This window comes from Balearica regulorum, chromosome 15 (assembly GCF_011004875.1).
Source record: "Balearica regulorum gibbericeps isolate bBalReg1 chromosome 15, bBalReg1.pri, whole genome shotgun sequence".
In the NCBI taxonomy this organism is placed as follows: Eukaryota; Metazoa; Chordata; class Aves; order Gruiformes; family Gruidae; genus Balearica; species Balearica regulorum.
Window position 1 is genome coordinate 25,242 of NC_046198.1, and position 25,074 is coordinate 50,315.

Here is a 25,074-nt window from a genome sequence, read left to right on the forward strand (position 1 = left end):
ACCGAGGCTCCCTGTCCTTAGCTGCTCTGCCTTGCAGCTCTCATCCCAGAAGTATGAGGAAGGGGAGCAAGGCCTGCGGGAGGCATGCAGGATGGAGTCTGAGCACCAGACCAGGCTGCAGGTCATGCAGCAGCACTTGGAGCAGCTGAAGCAGCAGGAACAACGTCTGCAGCAGGCAAATACCCCCTCACATTCCCTTCTCGGCCTGGGGCTGCCGTGTCAAGGGTCTGAACCTTTGCAAATGGCTTCTCTCTCCCGGGGACGGGGCAGGAGCGGCTGAGCAGGGCTCACCAGAGGAAACAGCTCGAACAGCTACGAGAAGAGCTGCCCAACAACCCTGTGATGCTGCTGACTGCAGACCAGGCCCCCAGTGCCCCTACGAGAGGCCCCTCCAGCACGCTGTGTAAGGCTTCCTGCATGCTGCTGATGCGAAGGGACATGCTGGGGACAGCTGCACTTGTATTCCACTTCTCAGGAGGCTTGGGATGTTCCTGGGGGCTGTTTTAGTTCCTCTGTATATAAACCTCTGATGTGAGTTGGTCTCCTCGTCCTCCAAAGGAGTTCAGTGGAGCTGTCTGAGCCAGGGCAGGGCCAGGAGGGGATGGAAGGGAGAGGCAGGTGGGTTAAAGGCCGTTTGCACTGGGAGGTTGGGGAGGACCTTGCTGCAGGGACATGCAGGCAGCAAAAAAAGGGATGCTCTCTTGTCTCCATCTGCAGTTCCTCTAAGGGCGGCAGCACCACACAGTCGGGCTTCTGTTCCAGGCTTTCCGCCTCCTGTCAGGGTGCTCCCTCGGCACAGCCCGGGGTGTAGCAGGGAAACCTTGGCCATGGCTGGCCCTGCCGAGCTCCACGCCAAACTGCTGCTGCTGCTGCTGAAGCACAGGGCCCAGGAGGTGAGGTGGAGGGAGACCGGGGCTGGAAGGGGCTTTGAACCCGCTGGGTGGGAGCAGGGCTGGGTGAAGCCTGATTTGAGTGTCGACAGTGTTGCCCCTCTCCTCACCCCATCCCTGGGAGAAGCCAGCTCTGCTCGACTCTGGGTTCGTGATGTCCCCAGCCTCTCCCGTCAGCCCCTGCTTCCCTGCTGGGTCCTTCCCCAGGCCAGGATGCTCTTTGAGGCTTTCTCTGTGGGTCTCGCTCCGAGCGTGAGGTTATGGGCTCTGAAGGGGAGCCCATACACCCCAGGGGGGACCACAGGTGGGTACCTGCCCACTGCTTACTACACGAAGGAGCGTTTGGGATACTTCCTTCACTCATGAGCAACACCCTGGACTGCGACCCCGTTTCTGTGGCACCGTCCAGTATCCACCCCATCCATCCCTCTCTTCTCAGGACCACGATTTCTTGGAGGATGAGCAGTTCTTCCTGGAGAGCCTGAAGAAAGCGTCCTACAACACTTCATCACTGTCAGCCTGAGTAGGTGGCATCCCCACACGCTACCCAAGGGACGGCTGTGTCCGTCCTCGCAGGAGGCTGCTGTGCCCTCCACGTGAGGGAGGAAAACAAGCAATCAATAATCCCAGTTCTCCGCTGAAGAACTGTCGTTCTCTTTAAAACCAATCTCGGAGTGTTCAGAGTGTGAAATCCACCCCCATGGGCTGTGGAAAGCCCTCCCCACGGGTTGTCTGGCCTCCATCCCTTGGGGCAAGTGCCCCTGGCCACCTGGGCTCTCTCGGCCTCCTTTCTTGCTCTCTGTGTAAAACGGGAACTCTCTCCACTTCCAGCTGCGCTCTGCAAGCGGGCAGCCCCGCTAGGGCCGATGCCCAACGAAGATATTGACGTCAGCAACTTGGAAGCGCTGGAAAAATACCGCAGTTTCACTCGCTACTTCAAGCTGGCGGAAAAGGAGAGCAGGAAGCAGAGGTGGTAGAATCAAGTCTCCGATGTCTTGAGGTTTGTGTCTCTTTCACTCACTCTTTAACACTTTTGCAGGGCTCTTGGTTTGGGTATGTTGGGTATTTGCGTTTTTTACATACGTGATTTTTTCACCCCTCTCTGAAGAGCCAAAGACAGACATCAGCTTACTGCGCGATAAGCTGCCACGGGCAAAGGAAATCAAGGAAAGAAAAAAGATGCTGAGAGAGAACCGCCAGAATGCCGAGATGGAAAGAGCAGCACGGCTCCGGACTGGTCCGTGCCCCACCACCTCCTCTCCCTGCCCTGGCCGCTCTGGGTCCCCAGCCACCTCCTGCAGCGTTTCTCTCTCTCTCTGCAGTGCTGATCCCCCTTGGTGAAGTCAGAGCTGAGTGGGAGAAGACCAGCGGCCCATTCCACAAGCAGCGTGTGGCGGAGCACTGCGGGATATTTCGTGACTTGTTCAAGGGGGCCACGTTCACCCCCTGGGTTACCTTGAGGGTGGAGTACAGCCAAGAGGATGAAGACCTCGTGCCGGTCTACGATGGGAACATGGTGACTCCATCAGAGGTGCGTGAGGGGAGCTGGGAACACCCTTGACCCCATTGGAAGCCTGGGTGTTTCTGTCAGATGCTTCCAATGGGCATTGACCGTTCTGGGGGGTTTCTTGAGCAGGGTGTTTCCTCTGTGATGAACAAAATAGGTTTCTTGGACGTGATAAAGACAGAGCTTTGCAACAGGATCATTATCTGCTAGCAGGCTGATGTTTGTTAACGCTCTGGGGGCTCTCCAGGTGGAGCTGGATTACTTGGTGGCGTGGCCGTGCCCATGTTCTTTGCCTTGGAAATCATGACCTGTTGTTTGAGTGATTTACGTTCTCTTTGTGTTGCTCATTTAGGCTTCCAGTCCCCCTGCAGTGTCATATGAGGCAGATGAAGGCTCTCTCTGGACTTTGTGGCTGACAAATCCAGGTGAGTAGCAGGTTCTTTAAAAAGACCACGTTTAAACGGGGTTGTTTCACTCTGCTTTTGGTTAACTCCTGTTTCTTTTGGCTGCACAGGCAGAGATGATGGGATATCTTCTAAGTAGGGATGTATTATGCATGCAGGAAAGATTGTAGCCTCACCAAATCTCGAGTAGTTGAGAGATGGGACAGTGATGCAACAGGACCTATGTCAGAGTGTAGTGGAAGCAATTCCCTGATGCCCATCTTTTGCTTACCCCAAACTCCTCTCTCCCTCAGCAGTCCGCCTGGGAGGTCGGTTAGCTGACACTTCACTCTGGGAAACCAGGACACAGTGAAGCGGCTGACCAAGAAGTCCTTTTAATCTCAGAATTGCATCTGTAGAGTTCTTTGTTCCTTGTTTTAAGCTCAGCCCTAGAAGAATGAGTTACTTTTCTGCTAGGAAAGGACTGTTGGGAGGTCTTGAGCTGCCCCCTCCGTTCCAAGCGGGTCTGGGCCTTCTCACTTTGGGGTTGATGCCAACACCAGGTTGTCACAAAGTTGTTTTTCTCCGTTGCAGATGGGCATTTACGAGACGCGAACTCGGAGTACCTCCACTGGCTGGTGTGAGTACTGCACATCAGAGCTGTGCGCTGCTTGGCTCGGGGAAAAGCCCAGGCGGAGAGGGCAGGAACTCCTCCAACAGAGCTTGGGAAAGAACTGTTTGCTACGGCAACAAACCGTGGCTTTCTCTGGTGCTCCTGCCATTAGCGTCTTTACCCCTGTGTTCTGGATGCAGTAGTTCCAGGCGTTGCTGCTGCTGTTCGGCATTCAAAACACTGGGCGTGATTTTTCTTCCAGTGAAAGCAGCCTCTACTACCCGTTTGCTTGTCAAACGGGCATAAGTCACGTCGAAGTGCAGCACAGAGTGATTCGCAGTCCTGGGTGAGTCTGCTGGTCCTGATGTGGGGAAGTGAGTGATACGTAGTGAAGTCAATTTCTTTGTGTTCAGGACGAACATCCCAGGCAACGACATCAAGTCGGGCAAGGAGATCTGTCATTACGTGCCCCCCTTCCCTGCCATGGGAACCGGCTACCATCGCTTCGTCTTTCTCCTCTTCAAGCAAGACTGCCCCATAGATTTCAGCGAGGATGTTGGGCCCGTTGTCACCGAAATCCGGGAATAAACCTCGTAACACCAATGTAGTGTTCAAAGGCAGGCATTCTTTATTGCAGCGCTGGATGCACGGGGGATAGCTCCACCCAACGTGCATGCCAGGTGATCACCAACACACAGGTTATGTGGGATCAAAACATACATAGTCATCATCTTTCTCAGAAAAGGCAGTCCTATGATAATCATGTCTTAGAATCCATTTCCATATTCTCCTCCCTGTCACGCATGCTCAGTGATTTGAGTCGGTGGTCCTCAAGGGTCTCTGGTGGTCGTCAGTGGTCTCGCACCCGTGTCCGCTGGGTGACCCTCTTCGTGTGGGCATGCGCAGTACCCTTGCTGTGGATGCACCTGTCCATAACGACTTCATAAGATTAATATCTCCAAACCTATTGTTCAGTTTGGTAGAGACTGTACATGGAACATAGCAGCATTGTACCTTGCCATGGTCAGTTAGCTTCATTATGTATTACCTTGTGTCCTGGTTCTGGCAAGGATAGAGTTAATTTCCCAAGGAGCCAGTACAGGTGAGCCAAGCTGGCCGGGGGCTATTCCATACCAGGTGACATCATGCTCACCATAAAAGGGGGCTGGTCGGGCAGGGGCGGGTTCGGCTGTCGGCATGGCTCCGGGACGGGTCGAGCATCCGGAACGGGTGGAGTGTCCGGTTGGTCGGTCGTGGGGTCGGTAAATCGTTCTCTGTTATCACCCATTGTGAATATCTGTTATCAGCACTGTTGTTGATTGTTTCCCTCTCCCTTGCTGTTCCAGTAAACTGCCCTTATCCCAACCCTCGAGGCTTTGCCCTTGTTTTTCCGTTCTCCTCCACATCCCGCCAGGGGAGGGGTGAGCGAGCAGCGCGTGGCACTTAGCTACCGGTTGGGGCTAAACCACGTCAATTCCCTACTGTGGAAGAAGTCTAGAACTCTGCCATAAATAAACTGTGTACCAGGGAGTACTTAAATAAAAGATCTTGCTAAGATCGGAGATGAAGATAGGCAACGTTTGACATTTTCTGCATCAGTGACAGTAGTTTGAGTCATAATTATTGTTTGCCTTTGTAGTAATTGTAGCAACTTGAAACGTAGTGCTAGGACTGTTTTCCTTGAATGAACTGGCAGAAAAGCAAATTTGATGAACTAATGAGGCTGCCACCTGAAATTTTGCTAAATTCGTGAGAGTTTTCTTTGATGAAAAAATCTCTGCAGGTAAGTTTTTACTACAATTTTTTCCTCAGGATCTTCAGGCCTCATACTTGTGGAAACTTACTTTTTATGGAAGCCTTTTATTTCACTGCACGCCCTCGCAGAGAGTAATGTGACAAATTGAGAATGATGAAATTTCCTGCTTGAAAAAGCAGAGAGCGTATTAATCGAACTGTAAAATACTTAAAAGTTTAGCAGACAAACCAAGGATTTGTATTAATGTGAGGGTTTGGGGGGTTTTGTGTTGCTTTGGGGTTTTTGCAGAGAAAACTTTGGACAAACTAAAATGCGACCATTTTATTTCCAGGCTAGAAAAGAGATTTTCAAGATTCACACACGAGATTGGACCCCTAAGCCATTGGACATGTTCCTTGAAGAGCTAGCTGAAAAATGTGTTGGTAAGTTTGAAAATACAGTGAGTTACTGCGTGTGACTGAGTCCGAAGGAATCTGAGCTTGTAGCAGGCAGTACTCGAGCTCTTGCACCTTGCTGCAGAGTGAGGCGGCTGGCACGCCGTGGGAGCAAACAAAGTTAGGTGCTTCTTTTCTTTTAATTTTCTTTTTGTCTCTCAGAATGTTGAATGGGTTTGGGGTGTCTTCCTGCGGAGCACAGTTTTGATTAGGAGGCTGCTTAATAAGTGCAGGATATCAGGCTGCGAGCCACGTAAGAAAGCCTCTCTGCAGTGCAGTAACTCTTTACGTTCTCTCTTAAACTGTTAATTTTTGGCCGCATACAAAGCCTTTCAGTGTTGCACTTTGGAAACCTTGGCCTTGACTTCTGTGTTGCCTGAGACTGATGTAACATTTGATTCTTGTTTTGTTTGCTAGGGTACTGTGGTGCTGATATTAAATCCTTATGTGCTGAAGCTGCCCTCTGTGCTTTGCGCCGCCGCTATCCTCAGATATACAAAAGTAGCGAGAAACTGCAGTTAGATGTTGCTTCTATTAGAATAACAGCAAAGGATTTTGCCATGGCTATGCAGAAGACTGTTCCAGCTTCACAGAGGGCTGTGGCTTCACCTGGGCGAGCGCTATCATCTGTTTCAAAACCACTGCTTGAAAACACGTTAGCAAGAATTTTACAAGCCTTGCAGAGAGTATTTCCCCACGCAGAGTTTGCACTCCAGAAGGACCAACAGCCAGGTATAACAATAACACTCACTACTTCAAAATTCGGTCAAAGCAAAAAATTCTCATTTGTGCAATCAACATACACAAACCTCTTGGCCATAAGGAGAGTAGAATTTTAGAATATGCATGTGCATGCTTTTATTTCAGGAACAGCGTGGATAGGTTTTATTCTGGATTCTAAACTGAAGTGCTGGACGGGAGCTGTGAATGACTCACAATACGCAGTAGAGAACTATGCGTTCTCTACTACAGCACCCTGTTTCTGACAGTAGCTAACATCATATTCGTCATTTGTAGAGATGGATCTAAGGTTTAAAGTATGAGGCACCTCTTTCAAAATATTTAAATAGAGGGGAAAGAGGTATTTTTACATGAATGCTTCTAATTCCTGTCCGAAGAATGTCAGGACCGCAATGCAAGTATAAAGTGGTTTAAGCTAAATACTGTTTTAGCTATTGTGATTTTTTTTTTAAACCATAGTCTCTTAATTTAAATGTTTGTGGATCACACTGTATACTTGTAGAGGAGATGAGAATGGTTTAGTAGTGTGTACTTTGGGACTTGACTTAGCATACGTGAGTTCACACCCCTGACTGCGTCAGCCCTGATCAGGTTTACTCTGTCAGTTGGTGAGAGCAAAGAAATTGATAAACTCACTCCACTCTTGATTAATGGAAATCTGTTAATAGTTAGTTATGCTAATCTCTGGAGACTATCCTACCAGGATTACTCCCAGTAGAGCCAGGTTAGCATCCATCAACAAAACAAAAGCAGAGAGGCTAGGGGATTGGTAATTGCATCCCTTTGTCACCGAAATCCGGGAATAAACCTCGTAACACCAATGTAGTGTTAAAAGGCAGGCATTCTTTATTGCAGCGCTGGATGCACGGGGGATAGTTCCACCCAACGTGCATACCTAGCCTACGAACATGCACATATTTATATTCTCAATGCACACATGGTTACAATTACATCACATAGTTACATAGTTACTTCGTTACGATTGGTGTAAAACTTTCTCGCTTTGCTTTTAAAGCTATATACTTAAAGAAATTCAGAGAGCATGCCCAGTGAGGGGTGGTCGTACCTTGGAGGTGGGTAACTTTTAGCATGGAGGTGTGTTTTGGTATTATAATGAGATTATAATGATCAAAGTTCACTCAAAGGACATGATTTTGACAAAAAATGAAATATTACTTGGCTCATGTACCAACCACGCAGTTTATCAGCTCCATGGTACATACCAACCTCTCAGGTCCTCATTCCTAAAATATTTTTCTCATTCCCTACTACTGCTAATGATCTCATCTTGATCCCATCACCATGGTTAAAAAGTTAAACACATCGGTTACAATCCCCCCTTTGGAAGTTTTGAAATAATCACCTTTTCAATACTTCCACTATACTAATTATTTTCTATGTGTTGGAGGAAACTCTGGGATTGTTTGTTTATTTTGCTGTTTCACAACAGCTTGGATGATCATATGAGTGAGAGAAGTTTCACGAATAATTTGTTTTTTTCAGATGTGTTAACCGATTCATCATTTTCCAAGTTATGATATATAATATTACTGACAAGGTCATACTGATCAAAACCAATGTTAAAAGAATCACGATGGGGTGACACAACTTGTTTAGGATGCCTGTAGCAGTAGGCGACCATCCGAAAAGTGTGTCCCACCATTTAAGTTCTGCATCTCTCTGCACTCTTTCAAAAACTCGATGTATTTCTTTCACATTGTGATGAACAGTTATTATGGTTTTCTGCCCGTTTTCCTTAATTTTTCCAGAATTTCAATCAAATCCTTGTGTCGTAATAACTGTTTTACTAAAGTGAGATTCATTCCAATGGGGATAAGTAATAATTCATGAATCAACATGTAGTTAGACTGCAAAAGTTGGTGCGATGTGACTGGGGTCGAATAAGAAAAGTCACATCCATCAATCTTAGTAAAATTACAAATACAAAAATTTGAATTATTTTTAATCTCTACCACTACCTCATCTACATATAAAAAATCACAAACAGTTCTCAAGCATACACAGCCCTTGCCAATATATATAAGTATGGTTTCAGGGTTTTTGTTAGGATGAACCTCAAAATGGCAAATATTTTGTTCAGTGTCCAAACAAATATCTTGTGCCTCAATTGCGTTACCTTCACAGACAAATCCTTGTTGTTCTCGTACGATGCAAGATTCCAAATTAACAGTTTGCCATTTTTCGTTCATCTTTCGGGCCCATACTCTATGCTCGGAAGGATAGAGTATAGTTCTGTTGTGGTTTATCCCTAATGCAATGATGGGATAAATTGAGTATTTAGTAGCATTAGATATAGTGAGCACAAAAGTTGTAGCTGTGTTTGTAACGGGATCATAAGTAAAGTTTACCAGGCTCCACCAGGACTGGAGTTCTTTCTCAAAATCAGTAGCACTGTCCCAAATTATTTTCCTAATTTCAGTAGGGAGAGTGCCTTCTTCGCCTTCTCTTATAGTTGAGGCAGCCACCGACTGCATCCATAATTGAGCCTGGATACAACTGAGAGCCAAGGAGAGGTTATTTTGGATCACCCCAAGTGCGTCCGTAATTAACTCGTGGTCCCTTACATTTATTCTTTCCCATGTGGGTAATATATTTGACAACAGCCACTGGTTAGTTCCTTTTATAAATTTTCCATTTTGAGAACCAGTTCTTTTAGCTTTCCAGTTCCCTGTCAAATTTTCTACACAGTCTGAGTTTTAAAGGTCCTTTTTGCATAGATGTCCACTGCTCTGACGGTGCCTTCTTCACTCGAGTATAATGAATCCATGGCTCCACTCCTTCTACCTTAACTGCGGTATAAGTTGTCAACAGTACCTGGAAGGGTCCCTTCCACTTTTCTTGGAGTGGTTCAGAACTCCATGTTCTTATATACACAAAGTCACCCGGCTGGTAGGGGTGTGCAGGCGTATCAAGAGCAAGCAGTCTGGTCAGCACAATATATCTTCTGAGCGCTTCGAGGGTCTTTCCTAAAGAAATCAGATATGTTTTCAAATCTGTTTCCCCTGTTACCCTCATGTCACCTGGGATTAAAGGAGTTTGGTAGGGTTTGCCATATAATATTTCATATGGACTTACACCATCTTTAGACCTTGGTTGGATTCTTATTCTTAACAGAGCTAATGGCAAAGCCTGTGGCCATTTCAAAGATGTTTCTTGGCAAATTTTACTCAGTTGTCTTTTCAAGGTCTGATTCATTCTTTCAATCTTCCCGCTTGATTGCGGTCTCCAGGGAGTGTGTAAGTCCCATTTTATCCCCAGAATTTTACTTACTTGTTGGACTATTTCTGCTACAAAATGTGGTCCTCTATCAGAAGATATGCCCAATGGTACCCCAAACCTTGGTATTATCTCTTTTAACAATATTTTAACCACTTCTCTCGCTTTGTTGGTGCGACAAGGAAAAGCCTCTGGCCATCCAGAAAACGTATCAATCAGTACCAGCAGATATCTATACCCATTTTGTCTGGGTATTTCAGAAAAATCGATTTGCCAATAATCTCCTGGGGAATTACCCTGCTTTGTTACTCCTAAAGGTGCTTTCCTCTGGTTTAAAGGATTATTTTTAAGACAGATCGGGCACTTAGCTATTATTGACTTAATTATTCCTGTCATTCCTACGCACACTACAAATGTTTTCAAATTTGTAACCATAGCATCTACACCCCAATGCGTCTGCTCATGTTGCTCTTTTGCAAGTTTCAACATAATTTGTGGGGTCACTATTACCTGATTTTCTGATGTTACCCACCATCCTTCTGCATTTTGGGATGCCTTTAAATGCTCTGCCAATTGTTCATCTAATTTACCATATCTTACTTTTACATTTGGAATTTTTACCTGTTTTACTGGTACCAGTGCAAGGATACCTCGTTCTGCAGCCTCTTTTGCAGCTTTATCCGCCAACCGATTACCTATATTGACAGCCGTCTGACCAAATTGATGAGCTTTGCAATGCATTATGGCCACTTCCTTTGGTTTTTGCACATCTTGTAGGAGCTGAAGAATTTCCTCCTTATGTCTTAGAGGTGATCCTTGGGCTGATAACAGCCCTCTTTCTTTCCATATGGCTCCATGAGCATGGATCACACCAAATGCATATTTGGAATCAGTCCATATGTTTACTCTTTTCCCTTCGGCCATTCGTAAGGCCTGCTTCAGCACCACCAATTCTGCTTTCTGTGCTGATGTGTTTGCAGGTAGTGTCCCTGACTCCAATATCTTGTCGATGGTGACAACAGCATACCCGGCCATTCGCCTTCCTTCTTGCACAAAACTGCTTCCATCCGTGAACAGTTCCAGATCAGGATTCTCCAAGGGTTCGTCCTTCAGGTCCGGTCTGCTGGAATAAGCTTGTTCAATGGTTAACAGACAGTCATGTTCCAATTTCTCAGTAGGATTTTCTGTTGACAGGAACATTGCTGGATTTACAATTGCTGTGGTTTTTAATTCCACATCATCTTGTTCCAATAGGACAACCTGATATTTCAACATTCTGCTAGGGGATAACCAATGACCCCCCTTTTGTTCTAAGACAGTTATTACCATATGCGGTACATATACCACTATCTTTTGGCCCATAGTCAATTTTTGGGCTTCCTGAATCAGCAGCACCGTTGCTGCCACGGCACGCAAACATCCCGGCCATCCTTTACTCACAGTGTCAAGTTGTTTGGAGAAGTACCGCACCGGTCGCTTCCAAGATCCCAGCCGCTGCGCCAGCGCTCCAAGGGCCAGATGTTGCCTTTCGTGTACAAACAGCTCAAAAGGTTTGGTTAGATCAGGTAGACCCAGTGCAGGGGCCGTCATCAATGCCTTTTTGAGTTCTTTAAATGATTTATGGCATTCAGGTGTCCAAGTCAGGTATTGATCTTTAGATTCTTTCAGGGCTTCATATAGGGGTTTCACATACAGTCCATAATTTAAAATCCAGAGTCGGCACCATCCAATCATTCCCAAAAAAGGCTCTCAGTTCCTTTGGGCTGTTAGGTTCGGGAATCTGACAAATGGCTTCTTTCCTTTCGTTTCCCAATTGTCTTTGTCCTTGTGATATCTCAAATCCCAAATAAATTACTGCTTCTTTCCCTATCTGAGCCTTCTTTCTGGAGACTCTATATCCTCCCTGGCCCAGGAAATTCAATAAACTGATAGTCGTTTCAAAACATGTTTCTTTACTTTCTGCTGCTATCAGGATGTCATCCACATATGTAATATGCCTTCTCCTTGATTGTGTTTCTTCCACATTTCTAATTCCTTTGCCAATTGGTTTCCAAATATTGTAGGGCTATTTTTAAATCCTTGTGGAAGTACAGTCCATGTTAATTGCGTTTTCCTTCCTGTAGTGGGACTCTCCCATTCAAAGGCAAATATGCCTTGACTTTTCGTATCCAGAGGTATGCAAAAGAAGGCATCCTTTAAATCCAGCACAGTAAACCATTTATGTTCCTCCCTCAGAGATGTCAGCAAGGTATATGGATTGGCCACTACTGGGTGTATATCTTGAACTATCTGATTTATGGCCCTTAAATCCTGAACTATTCGATATTCCCTGCCTCCTGATTTCCTTACTGGTAATATAGGGGTATTATATTCTGATTCACATTCTACTAACAGCCCATATTCTAAAAATTTTGTGATTAATTCCTCTAGCCCCTTTCGGGCTTCCCATTTGAGAGGGTACTGTTTTTGTCTTACTGGCTTGGCTCCAGGTTTTAAAGTCACCTTTACCGGTTCTGCCAGTTTGCATCATCCCGGAACTCCACTTGCCCATACCAGGGGGATAACTGCATTGTCCACTACTTCTGGAATCTGTTCCTCCTTGGGGGAATCCTGTAACATAAACACTCTCGCCTCTATAGCTTTTGATTCTGGTATTAGTAATCTAATTTCTCCATCTTTAAAAATAATTTGTGCCTCTAATTTGCTTAATAAATCCCGCCCCAATAAAGGCAATGGACATTCGGGCATATATAAAAATTGATGTGTTACCCACTGTTTTCCCAGCTTAAATTTTAACAGTTTCAAGAAAGGCCAGTTCTCTTTTCGCCCTGTCGCACCAACACCCTCTGCTGATTTATAGCTGAGTTTTGCTTTACATGTTTATTATTCTCGGTCAAGATTGCCAGAATTTTCCATCCCTTTGCATTTGTCTGACTTCTTTTTCTTTTTCTCTGTTGTTATACACAGCCCAGGCTACTTCAAGCATTTTACCTAAGTCTCTGGACTCAGCCCCTTCCAGTTTCTGGAGGGTTTGTGGGGTTTTTTTTGTTGTTGGTTTTTTTTTTTTTCCTAGGGCTGATTGTCCCATAAATATATAGGCCAATTGTATAGCTTCTTCCGTGGTGGTTTTTTGTTTTGTTTTTTTTTCTCTGGGTCCAAATTAGTATATTTTCTAGCAGTCGCCTTCAGTCTTTCCATAAAGGCCGAAGGGGATTCGTTTAATTCTTGTCTTACTTCATATAATTTAGACCAATTAATTGCTTTTGGCATTGCATGTCTAACGCCAAACAAAATCCACTTCTGGTACCTAGTCAACATTCTTCTGGGCCCCGGCTGATTAGGGTCCCATTTAGGGTTTGTGGATGGAAAATTCTGGTCCACCGATCCTTGTATATTTCCATTAGCATGGGCACTTTCTACTTGTTTTCGGGCTGTGTTTAATACCATTTTCTTTTCAGTATCTTCCAATAATGTATCCAATATTACTTGCAAATCTTCCCAATCAGGGTTTTGGGTTCTAATTATTGTTTCCATTACTTTGGCAACTCTTTCTGGGTCATCCTGATAGGTGCCTGCAGTTTCTTTCCATGCTCTTAAATCGGTTATGGAGAAGGGAACTTTCACCATTACCGGACCCTCGTTGCCAACAGCCTGTCGAAGAGGGGCCTGGAGGGGAGTTAATCCGTTTCCTCCCCCTCTTCCTCTTGTTCTCCCAGCAATTGGGCTAAATCCTTCCGCCTCCTCTTCCACAGGAGGGGCGGAAGCATTATTGGCCCCCAGATTTTGATCCCCTTGATCGTTTCCTAACCTCCTGCGAGGTGCAACCAATAATTCAACATCATCATCTTCAAATTCACATTTAAAACATTGTTTACCAATATCACAAGATGAGCAACCTGTTTTCAAATCTTTACCGGGTTCCTGCCCCTTTAATGCCATTATCGCAGAACTAGATGGAACCAATTCACATTGCCTTTGCCATTCCGGATAATTTCGCAGTGTGAAAAACAAATCCACATATGCCATTTCATTTCATTTACCTTCCCTTTACAAAATAACATTAGTTGCAAAATTGTGTTATACTGCAACGTCCCGTTTTCCGGCCACTTTTCCCCATTCTCTAAAATATACAGTGGCCACCAGTGATTACAATATTCAATCAACTGTTTCCGAGTCAAAGGATCAATGTTTCCCAGATCTTTCCAATGTTCCAAAATACATCCCAGTGGTGTTTTTCGTGGGATTGATTTCTTACTCGGAAAAGTACCCATCTCTCAAGGACTCAGTGGTTGTGATTGTGCACTATCACAAGCACTAGTCAGAGGGACTCCAACCCGTGTTAGAGCTCCCTCAGGGATTTCCCCTGCCACTGGAAATCCCAGGGATTTCTGCTGCCACCAGAAATCCCAATCTTGGAGGCTTCCCCTCCCCAGTGGGCCCTGCTCCACAGGCTTTCGCCTAGCAGAGACTTTTACCTGAGACGTCTCCTCAGCCCAACTCTGCGCAGCTTTCACCGTGCCTTACGAGCAGGCCTCCCGTGCTCCTAGTGTGGGCCTGTCCCAATGTGGGCCTGTCCCGGAGAGCCACGGGGCTCCTTGAACCTAGTGTGGGCCTGTCCCAATGCGGGCCTGTCCCGGTGTGGGCCTGTCCCAATGTGGGCCTGTCCCGGTGAGCCACGGGGCTCCTTGAATAAGGCCTTCAACTTGTAAGAGCAAATATTCAAAAAACAAATATTCAAATCAAGTAAGAATGCCTTTACCTCTCCCAGGGGTCTTGCTCAGAGCTCTTCGGTCCGGGGATCGGAGGTTCTCCCCGAGAATTCCCCGGTGCCGGCTGGAGATCCTGCGATCCCACGGATCCGTCGAGGTTCAAAAGCAGGGTCCCATCTGGGTCGCCAGAAACTGTCACCGAAATCCGGGAATCAACCTCGTAACACCAATGTAGTGTTAAAAGGCAGGCATTCTTTATTGCAGCGCTGGATGCACGGGGGATAATTCCACCTAACGTGCATACCTAGCCTACGAACATGCACATATTGATATTCTCAATACACACATGGTTACAATTACATCACATAGTTACATAGGTACTTCATTATGATTGGTGTAAAACTTTCTCGCTTTGCTTTTAAAGCTATATACTTAAAGAAATTCAGAGAGCATGCCCAGTGAGGGGTGGTCGTACCTTGGAGGTGGGTAACTTTTAGCATGGAGGGGTGTTTTGGTATTATAATGAGATTATAATGAACAAAGTTCACTCAAAGGACATGATTTTCACAAAAAATGAAATATTACTTGGCTCATGTACCAACCACGCAGTTTATCAGCTCCGTGGTACATACCAACCTCTCAGGTCCTCATTCCTAAAATATTTTTCTCATTCCCTACTACTGCTAATGCTCTCATCTTGATCCCATCACCATGGTTAAAAAGTTAAACACATCGGTTACACCTTCTCTGTTGTCTGCCTTCCATTATCGACTCATTCGGTGATCTTGGAGGAGCCTTATTTAGCAGATGTCTTGGTCTGTATCTTCTGACTCACTAGTCCTACACAAATGGAAGTTTGTGGCCATCGCACTCACTTAATTCCCTCACTTCCAGTGTGGGAACCTGCCCCAGAAAGAAGTGGCCTTGTTGGGTTTTTCAGGTGTCTAGGAACCACCAGAGTTGTTCCTAATCATCTTTCTTCTAAGGAGAAAAAAAAAAAACCAACAACCTCCCAAGCACTTAGGACAGCTTTGTAGAGACTTGTGCAGTCTCCTTAGGTCTGTGGTAGGACGAACTCTTCAGAAAATAGCATTCAGTGTGTGCCCTCAAATGAAGAAATAGAAGAAAAGGCATTTCCAGCACTGATTTGAAGCTGTGTTAATGCGAGAGTGAGACATGGAGTATTCAGGGAAGTTCACAAACCTCTCTTGTCTTTCAGACAGTGTAAATCATGTTTTAAGAAATGATACAGTTGACAGCGATGAGGAATCGCCATCAATCTTTGAAGAGAAGCCAACTCACAAAATGCCCAGTAGAGAAAAGGAAAAATTCCTCAGTTTTAGCAGGTAAATGTTTATATTAATCTCTTGACATTTTCATGTGGAAGATGTAGAAGCCAACAGTTGCAAAAAGAGATTGCTGTTGGGTCAGTTATTTTTCTCCGTTTCTATCGCTATGCTGTCCAGAAAATGTGACCAGCTGAGTTTGGTTAGGTCTCTAAGATCTTTGACTTCAGCCAGTAAAGGTACAATGGTATTGTGGTGGAAAAAACAAACGCTCTTCACAAATGTGTTTCATGCTAGTAAAGCAAGATTACTAGGAAATTAATACACAATTCAAAGATGAAACAATTAGAATGACTGAATAAAATCTTGTACGTATGTAGCGTACTGCTGTAATTTAACTAATCCAATTGCGTCCTTCAGATACAGCTAATGTGATTTAAGAGCCATTACTTAAGCCAGCCAAACGAACAGCAGACATGCTGGGGCTTGGCAGGATTTCTTTGGGGAGCTATGGTACAAGTTTGTGAGAAAATGAGCTTTGATAGGCCTCCAGCTTATTATTTACTGGGACATGGAGAGGATTTACCAAAAAAAGAGGTTAGGAAAAAACCCTTTAACATCTGTGTGCCTATTCATCACTTCATTTTGAAACTTACTATCTTCTAATTGTTCTAGAAATGCTTATTACCAGCCAACATCTTGCAGGCCACGGTTCTTACTAGTTGGAGAGCCAGGATATGGGCAAGCTTCTCATTTGGCACCTGCAGTAATACATGCCCTGGAAAAGTTTCCAGTTTATGCGCTAGACCTACCTGTTTTGTTTGTTACCGCCACGTCACCGGAAGAAACGTGTGCACAGGTATCTTTTTTTCTTTTTAATCTCATAGGATTCATGAACTGTATATAAACTAGTAAAGCCAGCAAAATTCATTGTTAATAGAGGTGGCCTGGTTTGAATGTGCTGTTCGGTTTACTTCTGTCTGAAAACGCACGTTTCTTTTTAGATCATATAATACCGAGTAAGGATGTTGTACGTGGCCGTATTTTCTATTCCAAATTAAACAGTGAGGAATTTGCTAGCAGCTTGGGAAGCTGGGAGGTGCTGCTAATAAATCCCTCTTTATCGCAAGAAATCCTGCCCGTTTTGGTGGGATCCAGAAAGTTGTTTTCATTGCTGTTTACGAGACTGTGCTCTCGGTAGGTGGCTCTGCATCAGCCTGACTGCACGTCACGCACTTTTTGTAGCCTTTTTTATTAAATATAATAAAGAGGCAATCAAGGTTTTGGGGAAAAGAAGTGTTTCTTTTTTTACATATATACGTATGTGTGTGTATATATATATACAGCTTCCACTGCTGTAGTATATGCAGTAAAAGCATTAAAATTCATGGAAGGCTTACATTTGTACACCGGTATGTTTTTCTTAACTGGGAAAATTAAATCTAAGCAGATGTAGTGCTGTTTTCCTTTTTACTTTTAGGCAGAAAAGCCATTTTATTGTTTGGCATCACTGTATTAAAATAGTTTGACCTTTAGGTAGCAGCATTTGAGAGCTGGACAAGTAAGGACAGACACACTACATGACTGGATACTCATTTGTCACAGAAGAGGCACAATTCCTTTTTTGTTATGTCACGGTTGCTTCGGCGGTCGTATAACTACCGTGTCTAGTCACTGCCCAGATATACCACGTGCGCTTCCCATTTTGTGGCAGGAACTCCCTGAATATTAATAATCTGAAAGGGTACACGGAGAAATTTGTCATGTGAAAGGGCCGTTGCCACTTCCCTCAGGCAGTAGGTGCACGCTCTCTTCTGCGATCGAGGTACCATCTGTAAGCAACGGCTTGCGGCCATCCAAAGCGTGTCATCAGGTCTGATGGATCCTTTGGTAATGAGAGGCTGTGCGTGATTTAGCTGTTCAGGCAGGCTGAAGACTGGTCACCTCTTATAAAACATACTTGAAATTTGGAATTGTAACCTGGCTTCTCTTACAGCATCAGCCCCCATCTTTTCACATAGCTCTGTCTGTCTTTGTTCAGACTGTGCTCCAGACTGACTTGGCTATGTGCCCGCTCTGAATTGAAGATGGTGTAGTCGGTCGTGTAGTTGCAGTCGGGTAGTGACTTACCCAGACTAATACATCTTGAAGAAGGGTTAGTCTTGTGTTTTCAGGCACACCGCTACACCAGCTAAGTTGTGAGGCTCTTTAGGAGTTCCCTTACACCTAAGTAGTTTTGAAATCAGGTAGAGCTTCAGGTCTGTCTGCGTAGCAATGTCTATAGTTGAGTCAAACATTTTACCTTATTGTTAAGGTTGGTTTGGGTTTGTGTTTTGGCTTCACGTACTCCTATTTCCTAAGATAGTTTGACTGATACGTAGTTATTTATTAGCCTATTCCACATGGTTTAGTTTTCTTATCCAAGCTTTCATTTCACCAGTTGATGCGAGAAGCTCAAAGAACAGCACCGAGTATCATTTATATCCCACATATCCATTTGTGGTGGGAGGCTGTTGGAGCTACACTGAAAGCTACTTTTACAACACTACTGCACAACATTCCAGCATTTGCTCCAGTTTTGCTGCTTGCAACATCCGACGTGTGTCACGCAGATCTCCCAACAGAGGTATTTCTGTCGTTCCTTTTCTTACTTTTTTTATTCAATTGCTTGTTCAGTTATAAATCCTTTAAGCATTGGAGTACTTAAGCAAATGCATACTGCTATTTTCGGGCACCCTAACCAGGTCTCTTAAAATTTGCTTAGACAAAACAATGCCGAAAGCGTTTGTCTGAAGTGTTTTCTGAGTAAAGAGATTGACTTTGACGCAACTTTTTCCCCCTTCTCACACACTCATGCTTGTTAGACAGATGGATCCATTTACTTCAGACAATAAATCCAGTGACTTCAGGATGGTTGGGTATGTACTTAGTCAAGAATATATGGTGCTTGAAAAGGAAATGGGAAAAATATATTTTTACTGAAAACTTTTTTACTGAAACGGAAAGATATTTTTACTGAAAAAGTATGGTGGTCACACTGTAATGATGGAATGTAATTTCATATTTAAATTCTTTAATAAAACTTTCAATTTCTTTGTTCATATAAGTGAAAGCTTTACAAATTAGAAAGCCAAGTTCCAACTTCTGTTTCGGGAACTTGGAAATGGATTTTTAGTTGTATTCCTTAACAAAATTCAGTAAGAGTACATGCTTAGCTTCCTAGACATCTGAGAGTGTGCATTAAAGGAGGATATTCAAAATGTGCATACGCTGCCCTGATTATTTTGTCTCAGTTACTGTGGGGGGCTTACCTAGATGTGTTTATCATCAACTGCTTTGGAAGGGCTTAACTTTCTCGAGGAGTTTTAATACTGTTAATAAAGTCCTTCTAAAGTAAGTATTGAAATTCCTTCCATAACTTTTGGTAGTAGAGACTGAAAAATGGAGTAAAACTTGGAAGTGTACAGCTTCAGACACCTCACTTCAATTAATTTAGCCAAAATACCCCCCAAACACCTTACCAAAAAGCCCGCACTTGTCTGCTGAACCCTGCCTGTTCCCTCTCGGGATGCCACAGAGATTGAAACCAGCAAGGCAGGGAAATAGAAAATAAGCAGTCTTGGAGGTGGTGAATGTCCCCACTTGATCAGTGTATCATATGGTCCCTTCATTGAGCTTTAAATCTAGAGGTGTTCCTTAGAGGAGATATTTTAATCTGCCATGCTAACCTAGGAAAATGTAGAGTTTTAAGGACAAGAAGATAGCTTCTCACAGTTTGTCTTATTCGAGTGATTATTCGGTTTAATTTTGAAAGGTACTCATCTTTTTGGAATAGAGTATGACTTTGTGTGGCCTTATATCTGAAATATCTTTTCTCCTCATGCTTTAGATAAAAGAATTGTTTATGGATGATTATGAAGAAGTTTTCCAAATCCAGTTGCCTAATGAGGAAGAAAGAAGAATGTTTTTTGAGGACTTAATTATAAATCAAGCTGCTAAACCTCCTGCATCAAAAAACAGTGCAGGTGAGGATGTTCTACTTAGAAAACTTTGCTAACTGTACGTTAATAGCTATACAGTATTTGCTTTGGTGGTAATTTTCTAGCGATAATTTGTCATATGCTTGTATTTGAGTACCGTAAAAACAGGTTATTTAGGTGGTTCTTCTTCCTGAGGATTACACTATTTATTAGGTTTTAGCCTTCTGGAGTTCTGTTATTTCTGCAGTGTATCTCTAAAAGCAGCACACAGCGTTTCCTGCATAAGGATGCTGCCCCTCTAGTTACGCAGGCCAAACTCGTGGTTTTCTGCAGCTGCTGGTTTCTTGATTCTGCAGGTTGTTTTTCAAATGGTACCTAATTGCAAAACAATCGTTGGCCTTCTTTTATTGTATGAGTATCGTCCCAGTCATGAGCAGCGTAAGTTAAAAAGCTGTACTTCAAGTGGCATGGACCCAGAGTGCCATGCAGAATACAAGACTTAGGTCCTAATGTTTGCCATGTAAGACGTGTTTCCTAACCTTAATTATTTTGCAGTGTTACCGTGCAGTGCTGTAATGGCAATGTGACTGCATTTTTTTCCTGGTGTTACCCTGCCTTTTTCCTCTAGTGCTTTTTTTGTGTGTCCAATTGTTACGGAGCGGTGACTTTTGCCAGAAAGTAAGTAAAAGTCAAGCGTTTCTCAGTGAAAAAATGGTAGAAATCCTGTCTCTGTCACCGCAGAAAGCGACTGTATTCCAGGTACAGGATACTTCACTGACACTGTATTCCAGATGAACAGAAATGCTGACTTTAAGAAACTTGTGTCGTTCCAGATTCGTGGGTACACCGTATGACTCGTGGGAGACATTCTCAGGTAGAAGAGCAACAGGTGATGTGTGTCGATAAAGCCGTGGAAATGCTCACACAGCCAGTGATTGTGGATTACTACGAGCTCAAAGTAAGTCTAATGTCAATTTTGTTAATACTGAAGTAGGACGTTGCCTTGCTACGTGTAAATTAAGTCAGTTAACCAATGCCAATTAAAACAATTGATGGGAAGGATATCAAGCTTGTGAAATAATTCAACCTGTAATGGACTATGACTGTTGTGTTGCCACACCTGGTGTAGGCTGCTGTTCTTGATTTTGGTTCTCTTCCTAATCTTTCATTTAAAAGGGCTTGTTGAATTTGAAAATAGCCCACTAACAGCCTGCTAGTACTGTTGGTTATTAATGTCTTAACAGTTTTTATGATGGATTTGGGGGTTTGGTTTTGGGTTTTGCATGTTTTCATTTATTAGGAACCTGAAAAGAACCTTCATATCTAGCAGTGATGACTTGAAACCTGAAGTTAGGTTGACATAAAGCTCATCGAGGATAAAATACTAATACCGACTTTTCTGAAATTCTTTCAAAATCCAGTGTGAGAATTTCACATTCATACAGTTACAGTGTTATAAGGCTTTTCCAGTCCCTCGTAGAAGCTGCTATCCTAGGCTACAGTTGGGGAAAGGGTTAGAAATGGCCTAGCTGCAGGGGGTAAAAGAGATTCCTTTGCATGAATTGCAGAGGGTAGAACAAGGGCCTCATCTTCAGGGGACATTGCAGTGAGGAAGTTAGGAAAATGGCTAGGTTGGAGTCCTGGAGGTTGGCCAAAGCAGAGGAGGCCTGCTCTTTACCTGCCATGACGAGAGAGGGAGTATTACACGGCTGTTTCCCCTGTGTGGGGAGAATGTGACCAGATAGGAATCCCATGCGGTGCAGGGGCTTGCCAACACAATTTCTGTCACGTTTTTTAAGCTGTGACCTAATTTGTGGAGGTGAAACTAACTTTTTAAAGCTGGCTTCCTAAGGAAGCAGATGTCAGGGGGTTTTGTTGTTCATGTCTGCTTCTGTGTGTAGAGAAGCCACGTAGGTTTTTCAGAGAGTCAGGGTGCTAACAGTGTGTGCTCCAAAGTTACTGCCCACTGTGGAAATGGTACGGTAGAGCCCTTATATACGTTTCAGCTATGAGAGCTACAGTCATGAAACGCATCTTTCAGAAAATTCGTTTCATGGAACTAGCTGCTCATACCAGATGCCATTGGAACTAGCTGCTCGTACCAGAGAGCCTCTTTAGGATTCACCTGCAGTGAATAAGCTAGGTGAACCTCCAAAATGTAGCTGCTTGGTTTTGTTTGGGGGGGTTTGTTTGTTTATTTGCTTAGTAATAGGCCTAGAACTTTATGAACATATAGAAACGCATGCAGTCATCTATGTGGCAGCAATTAGAAATAGTTTCACACGAGATGGTGACCATACACCTCTGTCACATCCTGCCTTTTCTGTTTGCAGCAGCTGAAAGCACGCTGCGTGGCTTTTGTGCGTTTTATCTGCATGTTGCGTAGAATGAAGTTGAGGGGAATACTCGGCTTTTGTGCTCGTTGATGTGAGGGAGGCAGAGTCTGACGACAGGCAGTTGTGAGGCAGTAATACTTTCCTTTGGTACGGCTGCTCTCTTAAGCTACATCTTCACAGCCTCACACAACACACAGGCACTGAATAGCCCCAGCAGTGGAAGAAGGTGCTGCCACTAGTTTGTCACTGTCGTTTTCCCAGAGATGATTGCATTCACGTCTTTGGTAATGTGCTACAGGCAGAGTCACTCTGCTAGTTTCTCCACTCGTCAGTTTAAAGGCAGGAGCCAACTGATGTACCTTTGCTCCCTGATCTGCTTCAGACGTTTGAGCAGTGTGTTCTGCCAGCAGAGCTGTAGGCACAGTACACGTTCAGCTAACGGGTAAAGGTGAGCACCCAAGGATGCTTCTGTTTCCAGCTGGCACAGCTGGATCCAGAAGATTTGTAGCCTGGCTTCCACAGATCCATTTTACAGTGCCCTGCATTGCAGCAACACTTTCTCTAATAAAATGGAACAGTGGCTTTGCTGTGGCAGCAACTCTACGACAAAGTGGGTTGTGTCATTCCCTGCTGTTCTGGAAGCAGTTGATTCGCAATTAGGATTGTCGCTGTGATAGATTGATTAGTAATAAAATAGTGTCTGAAATTTAAGCTTTCCTCTTCTCTGAAGTATGAAAAAGTAACTCCTGTTCTTCAGTTAAATCTTGTGAGATATTTAATCTGTTCTCTGAACCGTCACTCATGTTTCACAATATAAGAAAGTAGGATGTCGTTTGTGTTGTATTGTTACTGTTTAGCTTCTGAAAACATGACGAGCCTATTCAAAGGATCTTGCGCTATTCCAAACTTGTAGTTTCCTTTTTTTTTTTTTTCAGCAACTGTTGCGTTATGTCACGGCGGTAACTAAAAAGTACGATATATTTCGCATGGAAAGACTATATGCTGTTCTTTGTCGGTGCATTTACCAGCATCGGGAAGATTACGACAAAACTGCATTAGTGAAGGTAATTTTTTCTTTTCTTACAGCACTTTCTATCACTGTTATGCATGTGTGTCTTAGGCACGTGTATGTGCGCACTCTGGACATCACGCTTCCTTAGCATTACTCTTTACTGCTTAGTTGCCTGTGTTACGAGGCTTTTTCATTTCAGTCTGGAAGAGGTTTATCCCTATTGCAAAACCATTGTTGTATTTGGCATAAGTGTTGGCAGTTTCAGCAGGAAATGGCTTGAACTGGAAGACAATGGGTCCACCCACACAGCCCTCTCAAAGCAGTTAACCTCAGTCTGTCAACAGTCCTTCTCCAGAACCTTTTTAGGGGTGGGGGGGCTACATAAGGAGGGTGCTTTCCCCAGTCTGTTGCTGCCTCTTTCTCCCCTTCCAGGCAGTCAGACACGGTAACACTTCATATAGTAGTCGTTCCATTCCTGAAAAGAAATTAGGTAGGAAACCTAACAAGAGTTTGAGACTTTTCTCTGGTCTCACCACAATCTCTTTTTAACAAGCATGGCTCGAGCATCTTTAAGTTGACACATGGGGAGATTTCTGCCTCTGGCGGTTTAACGTTAATGAGTCAAATTCTCTGTTCTTTTCCTCTAAGAGAGGATTTCTGAGTTGTCAGAACTCTTCCAGAGATGCCCTTGGTCCCAGTCAGGCATTCCCAGCATTGAGTCGATTGAGATAGGTTGGAGAGTCAGGTTTCAGATTCAAGATCCTTGAATCCATTTGTCTTTGAGATGCTTGTGACTGAGAACAGATGAAATTCTTTACGCCTCTCGGCCTGCCTTAAAAAAGAGGAAGCCTCTTCTCTTCAGCTCGGGTCATCTTGATCTCTTCTTCCACATCAGAGAAGGAGTTAGAACAGACGTTCTGTTCTGATTGTGCAACAGGGAGGAGTATTTGGATTCAGGGAGGCCGTTCCTGAAAAATGGGCCCATCTCTCAGCTAGCATAATGATGTTGTTTAGCATGAGAAGGGATTTATTAATGTTATCTTGGGGCTTGTGAGCTTTTGTGACTTGAAGCATCGAAAGTTGAGACTTGATTTCTTTGTTTCCTACTTCTACCTTTAGCTTTAACAAAAAAAAATCTCCTCTTCAGAGTGACACTGCAAGTCAGTCAGGAGCAAGCTCTACTGTATGAAGAGCTAAGACTTTAACAAGTAATTATTCAGAGTGCAGAAAATAATGTTTCCAGCTTTTAGTTGTGCCTTTTCAGGAACTGTCTCCTCTTTCTAACTGTTGGAACCGCTGTTGATACAGTTCCATAGTCTCTTGATACAGAACCACGCAGTCTCTGTAGTCCATTTTGGACACATAAGCATGTGTTTGAAGCTAGCGGGTATAGAAAGATGTTATGGTGGTGCTAGCGCATGTATTTGCTCAATATTACTATACTATGTATGTGTGTACAGATCCTTTATTAATATTTTTATGAAGAAATAAACAGGGTTCTTAAGCTGTTGTTCATGCTGACTGCTAGTTTGTCTTTTTTTCTTATTAGGAAATGAAGAAAGAAATTGCAGCCTTCAGTTATGCTCAGTGCTGATTTCCACATACTTGACTTCTACTCTTATGTTTTCTTTTTACTGCATGTTGTTATCTGTACATAATTAATTCAATAAAGATTACTTCTACATATATATTTCTACATATGTTAAACAAATACATCTTAAAATTTATTAAGAAAGCTCAAATAAAGTCCTTTAACTGCTTTTATTTGATATTGTTGTCCTATATATATTTTATGTGACATACTGCTGTGATTGATTGCCTTTGGAACGCTGCAGACCTCAACGTCTCCCAGATAACTGCAGTACCTCTCTTGAACAGAAAATGATAAACTTTTTATCATCGTTTTGCAACTTGTGGGAATACGTTGTTCTGCACTCGTCTGTGGTGCTGTAGAGCCCATCGCATATTCCATCAAGGTTTTAAACCAAGTCTCATTTTGGTACATGAAAAGTAAATCCTTTAGAAACCTCTCTCAATGCAGTTGAGAGGTGGATTTTTTCATTATGTGACAGCACCTCAAGGGGCTTTCACAGAATTAACAACCTACAGAAAGTATGTAGGAGAAACACTCCACAAACATAAGAACTTTTGCTATGGCATATTTTTGCCTGTCCAAAAAAACCTAACTTG

General features: G+C 43.8%; 2 protein-coding genes and 1 long non-coding RNA gene across 3 annotated transcripts; all 3 read left to right on the plus strand.

Annotated features, from left to right (window-relative positions):
- The first annotated feature begins 56 nt into the window (after positions 1-56).
- On the plus strand, positions 57-860 carry LOC142603990 (uncharacterized). Its single transcript, XR_012837877.1, has 3 exons — positions 57-175; positions 271-618; positions 718-860. It is a non-coding gene; the product is annotated as an uncharacterized LOC142603990 (long non-coding RNA).
- Positions 861-1,756: 896 nt separating this feature from the next.
- On the plus strand, positions 1,757-3,981 carry LOC142604031 (large ribosomal subunit protein mL38-like). Its single transcript, XM_075767907.1, has 6 exons — positions 1,757-1,847; positions 1,930-2,127; positions 2,213-2,421; positions 2,750-2,822; positions 3,375-3,420; positions 3,807-3,981. Exons 1-6 carry the CDS (start codon positions 1,757-1,759, stop codon positions 3,979-3,981), a joined length of 792 nt encoding a protein of 263 aa, XP_075624022.1.
- A 1,402-nt stretch (positions 3,982-5,383) lies between these two features.
- On the plus strand, positions 5,384-24,650 carry LOC142603993 (ATPase family AAA domain-containing protein 2-like). Its single transcript, XM_075767671.1, has 9 exons — positions 5,384-5,571; positions 6,001-6,315; positions 15,490-15,616; positions 16,232-16,415; positions 17,997-18,182; positions 19,446-19,581; positions 20,370-20,494; positions 22,808-22,936; positions 24,434-24,650. The coding sequence occupies exons 1-9, from the start codon at positions 5,460-5,462 to the stop codon at positions 24,476-24,478; spliced, it is 1,359 nt and encodes a 452-aa protein (XP_075623786.1). The 5' UTR covers positions 5,384-5,459; the 3' UTR covers positions 24,479-24,650.
- The last annotated feature ends 424 nt before the right edge of the window (positions 24,651-25,074 follow it).